This window comes from Aulonocara stuartgranti, assembly GCF_965226115.1.
Source record: "Aulonocara stuartgranti genome assembly, chromosome: 18".
NCBI lineage: Eukaryota > Metazoa > Chordata > Actinopteri > Cichliformes > Cichlidae > Aulonocara > Aulonocara stuartgranti.
The window spans coordinates 21,527,231-21,540,301 of record NC_138954.1 but is presented as its reverse complement, the minus strand read 5'-3'; the positions used below and the strand labels follow the sequence as shown (position 1 = coordinate 21,540,301).

Here is a 13,071-nt window from a genome sequence, read left to right as displayed (position 1 = left end):
AATCCAAAGAAGAAAAGCAAAACACAAAATGCAGAGTTTGTGTAAAAGACACTTTATTGAAAGTACCAGCAGTCAGACTTCAGTTAGCTTGAACTCATCTGTCACTTTTAAAAACAAGGCTTAATACAAGAGCCACTAGCATTTCAAAAACAAACTAACTGTACATACATAAACACAACTGAAATAAATACATCTATGTACGTATTAGTTTGGCCTTCATTGTTAAAATAATATATACTATACATTAACATATAAACTTAAATATGCATCTCTGCAAGTAAGTCAATATTAGAAGACGATGTTAAAAGGACAAAGTGCGCAGGTTAAAATAAAAAATAAAATAATATGCATATGCCCCAAACACTGGTTCTAAATAAATATCAAAACACCCGTGCGTCCATCCAGAATCCATTGTGCATACGGTCAGACCCTTGTTTGGGGAAAAGACTGCCATCTACTGACATTACACACACACAGCAGTAGACAAGCCAAAGCTTTTGAACACAGCCAAATCCAAACTGTATGCAAGGGTGCCCAACCAATAATCACATGCTGTACTTCCCTTTGATACTAACATAGTAACGAGCAAGCCACTGCAAAGACACCAGAACAGCTTCAGCGCAAAAAAAAAGAGAAAGAAAACAAAAAAACAAACACTGATTTTAAATTTAAACACACTAGCTCGTTTACACAGTTGGAGCTGCAGTAATACAGTGCATACAGTAATGTTAGACACCCCACGGGGAAGCACGAGATAGCCTGACTTCCATAGATTCGGCCTCCCGAGAGGAAAAGCTCACCACTGAAACACTGGAAAAACTACATTTTACATCAAATTTTTGTCTTTCTTAAACAATAGCAGCGTCTCACCAGCTGTAAAAAATAATGATATGCAAAAAGAGGAATGTATGATTCTCAAAATGACTTAACAAAATTTGATATTAAAAAAAGGACCATTTTTTGATTTTTTGTTTTTTGTTATGGAAACTGAGAACTCAAGGAAGGCACCATCATGAACAAAGCACTCCTGTCCTGTCTCTCCTACTCATCCCTTTAGGAAAAAGGACATGCAGCAACTGATTGGTGTGAGCAGAGAGCAAAAACGCAGGGCGAATTACAGGACGAAGAACGACGAAGAATCCTGCAGTTTTACTCCTCAGTGTGGTGATCAAGAAAGGAGAACATGCAACAAGTGTACTTTTGATGTGTCCCGGGTGTGAGTCCCATTTGCTTTACTACAGACAGGAGGGAAAGGCTTGTTCACCAGTTTGTGTACCTATGAGTGTGTGTGTGTGTGTGTGTGTGTGTGTGTGTGTGTGTGTGTGTGTGTGTGTGTGTGTGTAAGGGTGGGTCAGTGTTTACAATGCAGAGGAGCAGTAATATTTTAGGGGAATGTGTCAGATAGAAACAACTGGCTCTGTGTGTATGTGTGTGTGTGTGCGTGTGTGTGCGCATACAAGTGTGTGTGTGTGTTATGGATTGTGTGTCCAAAGTGTGACAGTGCGATCAGCAGAGGATGAGAGGAAGGACAGGTCTTGTGTGTGCCATCGGCACTGGATCACTTTGTCACCGTGTTCTCCCACCACGGTCAGAGGCAGCTGTTTGGTCAGGTCACCTAGAGAGACGGAGGAGGAGGCAGAAAACCATCAGACACGCGCTAACATGTGGCCTCAAATATATACATACACTCTTAAATCTTTTAATATGTGGTGTTAAAGGATCTGCGACATCTTAACTAGCTGCCCACATGGACAAACCAAACTCTTTACCGTCACACGAGACAAAGATTGTTATTTGGCCACAGTGACAAGAGGTGCAGTATATTTGGAGGCGTTCAACCCTAAGAACACTGTACCAGCTGTCAAACATGCTGGTGGTAGCATCCTGCTCTGGGTTGTTTAATGTTGGGACATTGCACAAAATGAATGGAATAATGATAAAGGAGTATTACCTCCAAATTCTTCCAACTTCACCTCGAATCTACAGCTCAATGGTTAAAACTTGGACACGTCCAAATGTGATGCACCTATGATGTAACTCAGTCCCCTCTAGTGGCAGACCTGGAGCCAATCTCACAATCATCCTTTTAATTTATATTTTATTTAAGGAGGTGGGGAAACCTTCTATAAAACAGGCATACTTATCATCATCATTATAATTATTATTATTACAATTACTTCTGATTATTAAGACTCAAAAGATTGTTTTTTTCCCCAGATGTTAGTGATCAAACAAGAGTGGCTTTTTAATGAAACATTTTTAAACTTTGTTTGAAGTGATTCTATTGAATTAAGTGCTGTTACAGATGTTTTAACTATTGTAGCTATACCACATCATATCCAGATGCAACCACTGTATGCGCTCTGAAGGTAGACATACCTTGGAGGTTGGTGACCACAACCTTTGTGTCATAGGAACCAGTGAGCAGGTAGTGCGCTCCAGGGGAAAACCTAACGGACCGAACGTCACTGGTGTGCGGCCGGTACACCTGGACGATGCGTCCTCCTCTGATGTCATACAGCATGCATGCGCTATCTTCCTGTCCTGTTGCTAGGAGACGGCCACTAGGATCAACTGCGACTGAGGCAACAGGACTCCCTGTGTAGTAAAGAAGGGGTGTCGTTGTATGAACTGTCATTATTTTCAAATCGAGAACAACAGAACCAATGATAACATTTACTATTTCTGGTATCTTGGCTCACAATTCCCAAACACTTGCTATATTAAGAGGTGAAACACATGATGCGAGCCAAACCTGAGCCATGGAAAGCAGTTCCCACTACCCGCACACAGCTGGGCACTCTGAGGTCCCAGAAACGCACCGTCTTATCTTGAGAGCCGGAAGCGATCATCCAGCCTCCCCACGTGTACAGAGACAGGATGTGTCCTGAAGAGAGATTACACATTGTCCACTTTCAGCATCATCCTTACTCTCTCTGACTTCCACTTTGATTTGTGCTGGACAGATGGAGGGATGGAGCAGTTACCTGTATGTCCACTGAGGGCGTGCAGACCCTGTCCTCTCTGGCAGTCTGTGGTGTAGATGTTACAGTCTCCGGCCCCGGCACTGATCAAGATGGCTCCTCCACTTTCAGGCCCCTCCATGAAGGCCAGGTCTCTTATGGTACCGTCATGCATACTAAACTCCAGGTCTGGGCCTAGGATGCACAAAAATAAACAAAAATGAGAACACTGGCAATGCCACAAACGGGACGACCACCACACATTCACGCTGAGGACACTTACCTGTGGCGTTGCACGTTTCTGCGCTGAAAGGCAGCACTTTGACATATTTGTCATTGGAGCCTGTAGCCAGCAGCTGCCCACAGTGGCTCCAGGCCACACAGTAGATGGACCCTTTGTGGTGTTTGTTCCTCTTAAAGCGAACCACCGGCTGCTTTGTTGGACTTGAACCACTGAGGAGAGGAAAAGGTGGTCAGCTACTGTATGCAGAGATGAAAATAAACAGTTACTGGTTTGAACTTTCCAACTATTTACACACTAACTTTAACTAATATGGAAGAGAGGTTTATAAGCTAACTGACAGATCAGTGACCACATGGCAACCACCAGTCGCTAGGGAAAAATGTGTATTGCACATCTAGTTGCTGGCTGTTATGTGGTCATTAAAAGGTACTAAAAAGTCTACTTTTCACTCATATTTTAAAGGATCAGAAACAAAAAGATGGGTTTTAACAGAGATGTGATGGATCATACTAAACAAAAAAAAATGGAAAAGAGAACATCTGTTAACATTTAACATTCACTTTTTTGATTTTTGTTACCTCGTGTCGAGCGTCTCTGGATAAGCGCACACGCGTAACGTTTTGGAGTTGGAGCCCACAGCGTACAGCGCTCCAGACGGGTGAAAGGCAACGGCTCGAATAGCCTGAGTGTCTTCCAAAGAATGCACCGGTACAAACAGGCTTTTTGGTTTGTCACCCTGAAAACACGCCATATACGAAAAACACACATTAGCAATGAGATTACAGCACCGTAATCTCATCTGATCTTCTCTACCCTATGACATGCATACTGCTGTGACATCACTGCCATTCAGATAAAACTGTTATAATCCGCTTAGCCAAATTAGCATTACACTGGATCATTTTAAAGTACAATGTAAACAACAGAGAATGTGCTGAACTTTAAAATCACACCACACAAGGTCAGAGCTAAACTAAGGGTAACACCTGAGTAACAACCTGAAACTGATTATTAACACCAGGTCTGTCATAACTGTTATTTCTAATGACGGCTGTCATTCTGCTGTCACCGTGTGTGTGTGTGTGTGTGTGTGTGTGTGTCCGTCCCTACCTCTTTAATTCGGGATAAAGAGCCTGGAGAGTCACCTTGTTGGCCTCCTTTTGGTTTTTGCCCACTGTAAAAAACAAACAAACAAACAAACAAACAAACAAAAAACAGGGGCCAGTAATTCAACAAGCAGGTTTAAAAAACAAAAACAAACAAAAGCAAACTCACAAACCTCATTGTGGCGACAGGGGACTCATTTGGAGGCGGCACAGGCCGACCCCCTACGGTGCGTTGCGGGGTGCTGCTGAGCACCCCTCCCCCTTGGGTCCGGCTCTGCTCGGGGGTTACAGACGGAGGGTTGTTATTGTCCTCGGAGGCGGGCGTGTTCCCGTTGCCATTACACTGCTGTGTCAGAGATTTTACCTCTTCTCCCAAATTCTCCATCCCCACGTTGAGCTCTTCCAGCTTCTGGATGGACCTGCAACAACCAAACACACGAGTTCTGTCTCCAAAGAGGCAACTTGTTTTCTTCTTTCTACTAAAGACTTGTACCTGCAGGCCGACAGCCTGGTTAGAACTACAAAGGAAAACTCAAATATTAATGTAATTATTCACAGCTAGCCTTGTGAATAATTGAGAGTGCTACGTAGACTGGGAGAGGGAGGATGGGGAGGATGGGGAGGATGTCTCTGAGGGCAAATCAAAGAGCTTTTGTCCCGCTAGAAGAAAAAAAAACAAAAAACTATTTTGTCACCTCATTTTTAATCACTGAGCTGAAGCTAACTGAAGTGGTTTTGTGGTTAGAGAACATACAGTAAAAATATACATATAACATAATGCTACTGCAGTTTTGAGAGGAAACTGTGTCTAATATTGTGTACAACACAAACACACATGAGGTGGTGGTCCCATGTGTTATGTTGTAGCTGATTAGAGCAGATGGTGCAGTATAGACAGGAGGGGGTGTGCCATGCAAGCGAATCCACATGGGACTCGTCGTTTTTAAGAGCCTTAATATGTTAACCTTTTCTGACAGCTGCTCCTCTGCTGTTATACGACGGTCAATGTCATGCAGGCTTCACTTCAGCAAGCTGTCCCACAACTACCATGACAAGTGCGCCATACGACTGAACAGCTGTCTGTACCATATTTCCCCGAACTGTGAGATGAAGTCTCATTTTGGGGATCTGGTCCATTCTCCCCAGTTTAAGCTACTGCATTGCACTGTTGGTACAACCCAACCCTTCACGTGTTTACAGTGAAACATCTGCAGGGCTATATATATATATAGCTGCTGGATGAGATTAAATGAATAAATCAACTGCATATAACAAGAAATAACAAGAATTCAGTTTTTAAAATGCTTTGGTTATGCAGTCTACAGACAGATATCTGTATATGAATAAGAAGAATCTGCAAGCAAGCAAAATTTTTAGTATTGGAAGCTTTCTGGTTTCCATTTATCATCTGTTAGGCTCTAATGACCGATAACATTTGAAGGTTTTGGTCATGTGCAGGCATAAAGTCGCGCTAAAGGCAGACTGCATTTGCTCAAATTCAAACTTGACTAATGCTTAATGGAGAATCTGCTTTATTAACTTTTATCACTTTATCCACATTTGAAAACAATGGCCGGCAGACTAAACAGGAAGTCTTGGCCTGAATATCCAAAAACCCAACAGGAAGCCCTGAAAATCAGGCCGTTACCTGCGGAGGCTGAGTCAGCAGTTTAGCTGACTCAGCTGACTTGATACAAAAAAGCAGGACGGGACTTTAGAATAAGAAAGTTTATGTGAATGAAAGGATGAGCTTCAACAAATAAGAGAGATTTGGAAACAGCATGATTATAGTGCTGAAGTAGACGCCACCCGTCCATGTCTATGCGCCTGCTTTTGTTTCTTTGTGTGAACCACACCTCTGGCTGAATGTGCAAACAGAGAACGCACATTCCTCATCTTGCAAAGAGCATTTAAGTCATTTCGTTCGCTGCGTTCGTACCTGTTGAGGAACTTCTCTGTGAGGCTGTGCTGCATGTCGCTGGGCGGGGGCTCCTGCTGGACCCCTCCCTCCAGCAACATCTGCTGGTACATCTGCCTCTGCTGCTGCTTCTGCTCCAGGTGCTGCTGCACGCGGAGGCGCTGGCGATAAAACTCCTCATACTTCTCTGTTGAGTCACGAAGCTGGGAATGAAGCATAAATATTTAATATTAGAAGCACATTATTTATACCTTTCTTTTTATTGAGCTGCATCATGTTGCACACAATTGAAGGGATAACCTGTAAAACATGGTGTTGCAACTAACCATGAAATCAAAATGTGTTTCCACCAGACCTGACCCGGCCTGCCGTCGCAGAGGATCACCATAATGAAGTTTACAGGATGATGGTGGCTTGGATGAAGCTACTCATCAACCGTGACTTTCTTCTACTGCTTCATTCATTTTAAAGGTTCAGTTCAATGTGAAATCAGATTTCCATTCAGATTGTTTCACTGTGAATTGCACAGTTTTGTAGATCAGCTGATGTCACAGATGTCTGCCTTCTCAAGTACACTGAATTTGTGAAGACTATGCAGCGATGCGCTCCAGAAATCATGACCTCTGACTGAAAAGGTCACTGAGATTCTAGGGTATGAATCTGAAGATCCTAGGTCGCCTCATCCTTGAGTTACCGTATTCACAAACTTGGGTGATTACGCCCCCCGCCCAGTAAGGTGACAATAATACACCAGCAGCCTTTAACAGCTGAGGAGTAAAAGAAAAAAAAACTTTCAAGAAAAAAATGAAATCACAAAACTTGTTGAGAGCAGTTTGATCTAAAAACTAGTAACCGGGTCGAAATATCAGCCAAAAACAAATTACTTTTTTTGACATGTACTTTCCATTATATTCAACATAATGCATCTCTACAGTGGACATCCAAACTCACGCAGAAACAATGCAAACTGTTCTAATGTAACGCTTTAAAAGAAAAAGCTGCACAAACCAAGCCGGTGTGGCTTGGTTTGTGCACTTCTGCCTTTGAGCAGTGTTGAAGCTGCCTGGTGTAGGCAGCTTCAACACTGCTCAAAGGCAGAAGTGTGATCATGTGACCCCTGCTCCGCGCCAGTTCAGGTATCAGCGGAGGAAGGAGGGGTCAGACAGGGAGCTGAGGACAGATCATTTCCCCCCTCTGTCCTCTGCTTCCTGTCCTCGCAATCTGATGGGAACAGACCTACCGGGTGTTGGGGGGGAGGACAGAGACGCTGGCATCGCGCCAGCTTGGAAAAGGGACAGCGAACAGAGAGGAAGAGAGGGCAGGGACGTGACTGTGAGATCACAGAGGTCCCAAAGTCTGCTTCTGTTTCTGGCCTCTTTGTGTGTCTCCAAGGTGACGGGGAAGGCAGAGGAAAGCACCAGCTTCACACTGAGCTGCACAAGAGGCCCCAGAATAGAAACCATGTGACAGACAGACACAGATACTGTGTTCACGATGTGTTTACGGGCAACACGAGGGCACTGATGAATCATTTTTGTGGCTGTGCTCCTAGGCTCTCGAGCCACATGTCCCCACTGACCCCGGATCATGACCTGGATCCACCAGCCTCATTGGTTACACAAAGCGATCGTTACAGAGCATATTATTAATGTTTAAATAGCTAGTGATGACTTTAGAAAACATAATACAAATGTGTATGTACGATTTCCTTAATGCACTCTCATCCACACTAGATAACAAAACCTGGGCTGCCAATCAGAAGTGAAGAAAGACTAAAATACCAAATACAGACTAATCGGAACTGGTACTGTAGGCAACACCCATTAACGAAAGAAAACAATTAGGGAAGCTTAATAAAACACAGCACTTGTTTGGAAATGTGTTCGCATGCAACAGGCCTAACCAGTTCAAAAAGCAAAAGTCGCTGATGTTTACCTCATTCCTGTCAGCAGAACCAGCTGACGGAGCGTCTTCGCCCGGAGCTGAGGCAGGACGCGTGTTCTGGGCTCCAGCTGAGCCCATCATCTTATCCACAGGTGTGTCTGTCCTCGACCTTCACCGAGAAAACACAAACCCCAGAAAATCAATCAAATAAATCAACATCAATAATGGATCTTGCTCCCTTTTTGTATCTCTAGGAAAAGATTTAGAGACAGGAAATCTGTTTAAGCTCCAAATCTAAGCTCTTACGTTTCAGGGGATTCCTCAAAGATGCTGTGGCAGTCGGAGCTCTCCATCATGAGACTCCTGCTCAAGCTCTGCCCTCCTGCTCCCGGGTAGTGAAAGTTGGCAAACGAGTGGGACATCGGAGAGACCCCTTTACCCGGCGCTATTTCCCCGGCGCTCGCTCGCTTATCCTGGCCGGAGAGCCCGTAGGACAGCCCGTCCAGCGCTGGGTTCAAGGAGCGCGACATGTAGGTGTCAGCGGACTGCGGGCGGCGAAGGGGGGAGGAGGGGTATGGCGACAGTTTGCTGATGAGCGGGGTGAGGAGATCAGAGTAGCCAGTCTTAGCAGGCTTGACCAAGCGGTCTATGTGGATGTTGAGCTGCTTCTGTTCGAAGGCGCAGGAGAAGACGGTCTGGGCGAGGTTCTGCATCCAGGAGAGCAGCGACAGGTCCAGGTCGTCGCAGCCGTTACCGCACAGCATGTCGACGCCCAGGAGGACCTCGCTCTCTGTGATCTCCTCGCCCGTCGCTTTGCTCTGCACATAAGCGTCCGAGAAAGACCGGTTAGAGGCACAAACTCACTCAGGCCGCAGTCTTTACGTTAAATTTTAGCGTTTCACACCTGGCAGAACTCGACACAGCACTCATAGAGGACTCCCTTGAGAAGCAGCTGAAATAGTCGATCCCTGCTGGCCTTGAATCCAGCCTCACTCAGCTTCCTGTCTGCGGGGATGAACTCGGCCACCATGGTGCAGGCCTCCTCGAAACACTGAACTCTGGCCGTGCTCGGGTTCCAGTCCTGAGGGGACGCCAACAGAGAAATGAGACACAAAAGAAAATACATAGACAGTTTCCTCCTGCTGCTTCGATATTATGCAAGTCTTATTCTGTAACAGCAGACTGCGTGCCTTGAACTCAGCATGATTTGTGAGGCGAGGGAGTGTGAGGAGCAGACACAGCTTGCTGTAGTCGTCTTTAGACGGACAGAACTCCTCCAGGGCGTGGAGGCATTTGACAGCTTCCTGCATGGTGAACTCCAGCTGAAAACACATGAAATATATATTTTTATGTAACAGATGATCAAGGAGACGATTCCTCTAAAAAACAGAATCAATCTTCTCTCAAAGAGCACACTATTGTTTTGGTTTTTGCCCTCTCGCACTGCCACGCGCTGAAAAATCACCACCAGCACACAATCAGGCCCGTTACACAAGTAATACACACCCCCAGCTACAATATTAACTGTGAGCATGCTCACTAGTACACGATATGCACAGATGTCCAAAGAAGTGTGAGCTAATCCAGTTTAACAGGACACGATGGCTCCGACAAAGCATCACAGGCAGCATCCACAACTACATCATGTTACAGCAGACTCACAGCTAGTCTAATTTGAGAGGATAGATGGAGTTTTCATGCAAGTCTGGTTGTCTGATTATACAAAATAGTGTGTGTCTGACTTCAAATTATTAGCAATTAGGACTAACAGAGAAATTAGAATCATCTCTCATATGAATCTTTTATAGCCTCAGCAGGGGAGTTTATGACAATGTGAATATTTTATTATGTACATATTATTTCTGCAAAACATTTAAAAAGGCTCTGAAAGTTAAATATGTCTGGACTCTTTTGGTCTGGTACATGTAATAACCCATCTATTACCAAGAAATCCAGCCATCTATTTTCCTTTTACCCAATCCAGCTGTCACTGGGCAAAACGTGGGGTACTCACTGGACAGGCTGCCAGTCCATCGCAGGGTTAACACATCGAGACAGACCACCATTCATGCTCTCATTTGTAACTACGACCTATTAACCAAACATGATGTCGGAGGAAGCCGAGGTACCCACACAACCACAGGGAGAACATGCAAACGCCACATAGAAAGCCCCCGGCCGGCGAAGTCAAACCCCGAACGTTCTTGCTGGGGGGCAACAGTGCTAACCACTGTACCACCGTAGCATTAGCCTATAAAGTATGTGTTCCTGATCCTTGTTCCTAACGCTGTCCTACTGGTGTATGCGATCCAGAACAAGGAGGGAGAAAACAGTCATAATCAGCTGTCACAGGTGGACAGATGATCTTTGTTAAGTGTTTTATCCACAACAGCAAACAACTTCATCAAAGGAGCAAATAAAGAGCTTAATCCAGATAACCTCTGACCGCAGTGTGGCCATCAGTCACTCCTTAAATGTCAGTGCTGCCACCATTAAACACAGACCCACACACATAACCCACCCACTTATAAGCAGAGAGCTTTTAAGCAGACTTCCACGGTTTCCTTTTCAAACAATACACATTACAAACAGTTTTTACCTGTTTTTATCTTGACAGTGGCCCACCTTGTTCACAGCCTAACAACACGTGACTGCTATAAAGGTTGGAAATTCAGGTTTTGTTTGGCAGGTTTTGATGACAGTCTTTAGTTTTCTGACTTACGTGCTGTGGCTCGTCTTCTGCAGACATGGCGTTATTCACACACAGAGCCTCCAGAAACTTCTGCTTGAGGATGATGTAACGAAACCTGGTGGCAAAATTCAGTCCTTTTACTATTTTTACATACACTTAGGAAAACATTACATCGCCTGTTTGTTTTAGTTATCAGCGACAAAGTGTCAAATAGGTAAAATGAACTGAATATGTGAAAAGCTGCAATAAAAGAATAGGAAGCCTCACCTTTTTCTGTCAAACTTGTCCATGCACTCCAGAGGCTGAATGAACTGCAGGACCTCATCCCACTGCCCGTCGAGGACCAGTTGCCTGAAACAAAATATTTATGTGACCTATGAATGAGAAGACTCATGGTAACATAAGGGTTTTTTGAATATCTTGTGTTTACTACAACAAAATGACAGCGTATAACAGAAACTTGACACTATTTGGTGAACCACTAAAATGTGTTTTAATACTCAGATTCAGCAGACTGGCTTACTTCCAAAGCAGCACTCAAACATCCAGTGTGGAGGTGCAGTGTTACACTATCCTCACCATAGAAGATGCTATCAGAAACACTAAACTTACTGGACTGACTGGAACAGTTTCCCATTGCTCCTACTTCACAGTAATTCTTACACACCTGTATCTAGTCTGTACAGAGTGACCACTGAGTTCACTTACCTGAGGAAGAGCATGTCGTCTGAGTAGAGCCCGTTGATGACGCCGCTCTCTTTCTCCAGAGCGAGCATGCTGATGTGCAGCTTCCTGGAGTTGAGAAAGTCCAGGATCACCTTGATGATCTCCACCTCCTTCACATTTATGGTTTCCTCTGCTGTCATTGTGACGACGGGCTGCCAGTTACAGGATGAAAAAAAGCAAAACACAAATGATTAAAAAAAGGTTGGGAGTGAAAACCATGGACAAAGTTAGAGGCAAGGCTGAGATGGTTTGGACATATGCAGAGGAGGGATCGTGGCTATATCGGACAAAGGAGGAAAACTACAGGATGTAGTGTAGTCATGGATATAGTAACTGAGGACATGCAGAGTAGGCGTGATAGAGGAGGATGGTGGCGACAGGATGAGATGGAGGAAGAGGAGCTGCTAAAGGGAGCAGGCAAAAGAAGAAGATTCATTCTCTTTGAAAAGAACAAATCTCACTGCTTTGGATATTATATTAACTGGATTCTGGGTAACACTGTCCACCTCCTGAGGATAAAATAGTAGGATTAGTTTTAATGCATCGCCAGGCACCGTGACTTCAGGATGAAACATGAAACTAATTTAGGGCCTTTTTTTTAGCAGGCAAAACAAATGCAGAAGCTTGTAAAAAGTAGATTTTAAGACTGAGATTACAGGTTTGCATTAAGTCTTCCAAAAAAAAAAACAAAAAAAAAAAAAACAGAGGTCATTGTGTGCCAGTCTGTGTAAATGTGTTAAACACGCTAAAACATACAAGCCAGGCAAAACAGAGGTTTGAAGTCAAAACATTAAGGTGCCGCCTCAGAGGTTGTGTTTACACTGGAGAAAACAGCACGTTATATGACTGTCGTGATACTATGTAGCCTCTGGTGTACTGATGGCTGTCTGTCGAGATCGGAGAGATTTCATTTATAAAACTCCAGATAATCACAGCCAGGCACACAAACACACGCACGCACTGCAGTACCGCTAAGCTAGCCTGAGAGATGGCTAGCTAATAACACTGGCACTAAGCCACAAGTCAAACAGCATAAGAAGCTTAGGCTACTTGTTAGCTTTATATAGGTCCTGGATCCAGCCTCCGGATTATGGCAAAACCATCAAACAGCTAGTTAGTGACAGAGCTCATACAAAGCTGACCAATTTCACTGGCTGACTAGCTTCAGCCAGGCCGAGGGGAGAGAGGCATCATCCGCTAGTTAGCTGGGCGGGCGGGGTGCTCACTGACAGCGTCCCCACCGACCACAGTAACCCTCCGCCGTGCTGCCATTACCCTCACCTGTTTCTGAACATACAGGGGATGAAAACGCTGGCCCTCAACGCCGCTCCGTGCTGCCCACAGCCGCTGTCACGACGGTACCGGTGCGGTATTGTCAGCGCCGTTTGTTTCGGTGTCTGTCGGTCCCTCCCTCCTCCTCCTGGTCTCTGACGGTGTCCCCTCCTTGCTGGATGTTTCTCTGCGGTCTGTTTGTTGCCCAGCCTGCCTGCCTGTCTGCTGCCTGCAGGGGCACCGCCTCCACCCACCCATCCATCCAT

At 44.8% G+C, this 13,071-nt stretch overlaps 1 protein-coding gene across 2 annotated transcripts; it reads right to left on the bottom strand.

The window, feature by feature from the left end:
- Positions 1-31: 31 nt before the first annotated feature.
- wdr47a (WD repeat domain 47a) lies at positions 32-13,071 on the bottom strand. Of its 2 annotated transcripts, none has more exons than XM_082513447.1 (17): positions 12,815-13,071; positions 11,516-11,685; positions 11,075-11,158; positions 10,838-10,922; positions 9,306-9,437; positions 9,020-9,196; positions 8,422-8,933; positions 8,167-8,284; positions 6,253-6,434; positions 4,487-4,732; positions 4,318-4,381; positions 3,786-3,943; positions 3,247-3,416; positions 2,988-3,158; positions 2,756-2,887; positions 2,380-2,598; positions 32-1,615 (listed from the first exon to the last, which is right to left on the bottom strand). In XM_082513447.1, exons 2-17 carry the CDS (start codon positions 11,671-11,673, stop codon positions 1,473-1,475), a joined length of 2,751 nt encoding a protein of 916 aa, XP_082369573.1. In that variant the 5' UTR covers positions 11,674-11,685; positions 12,815-13,071; the 3' UTR covers positions 32-1,472. The 2 variants fall into 2 exon arrangements, with proteins under 2 accessions (XP_082369573.1, XP_082369574.1); XM_082513448.1 differs by lacking the exon at positions 12,815-13,071 and adding an exon at positions 12,676-12,793.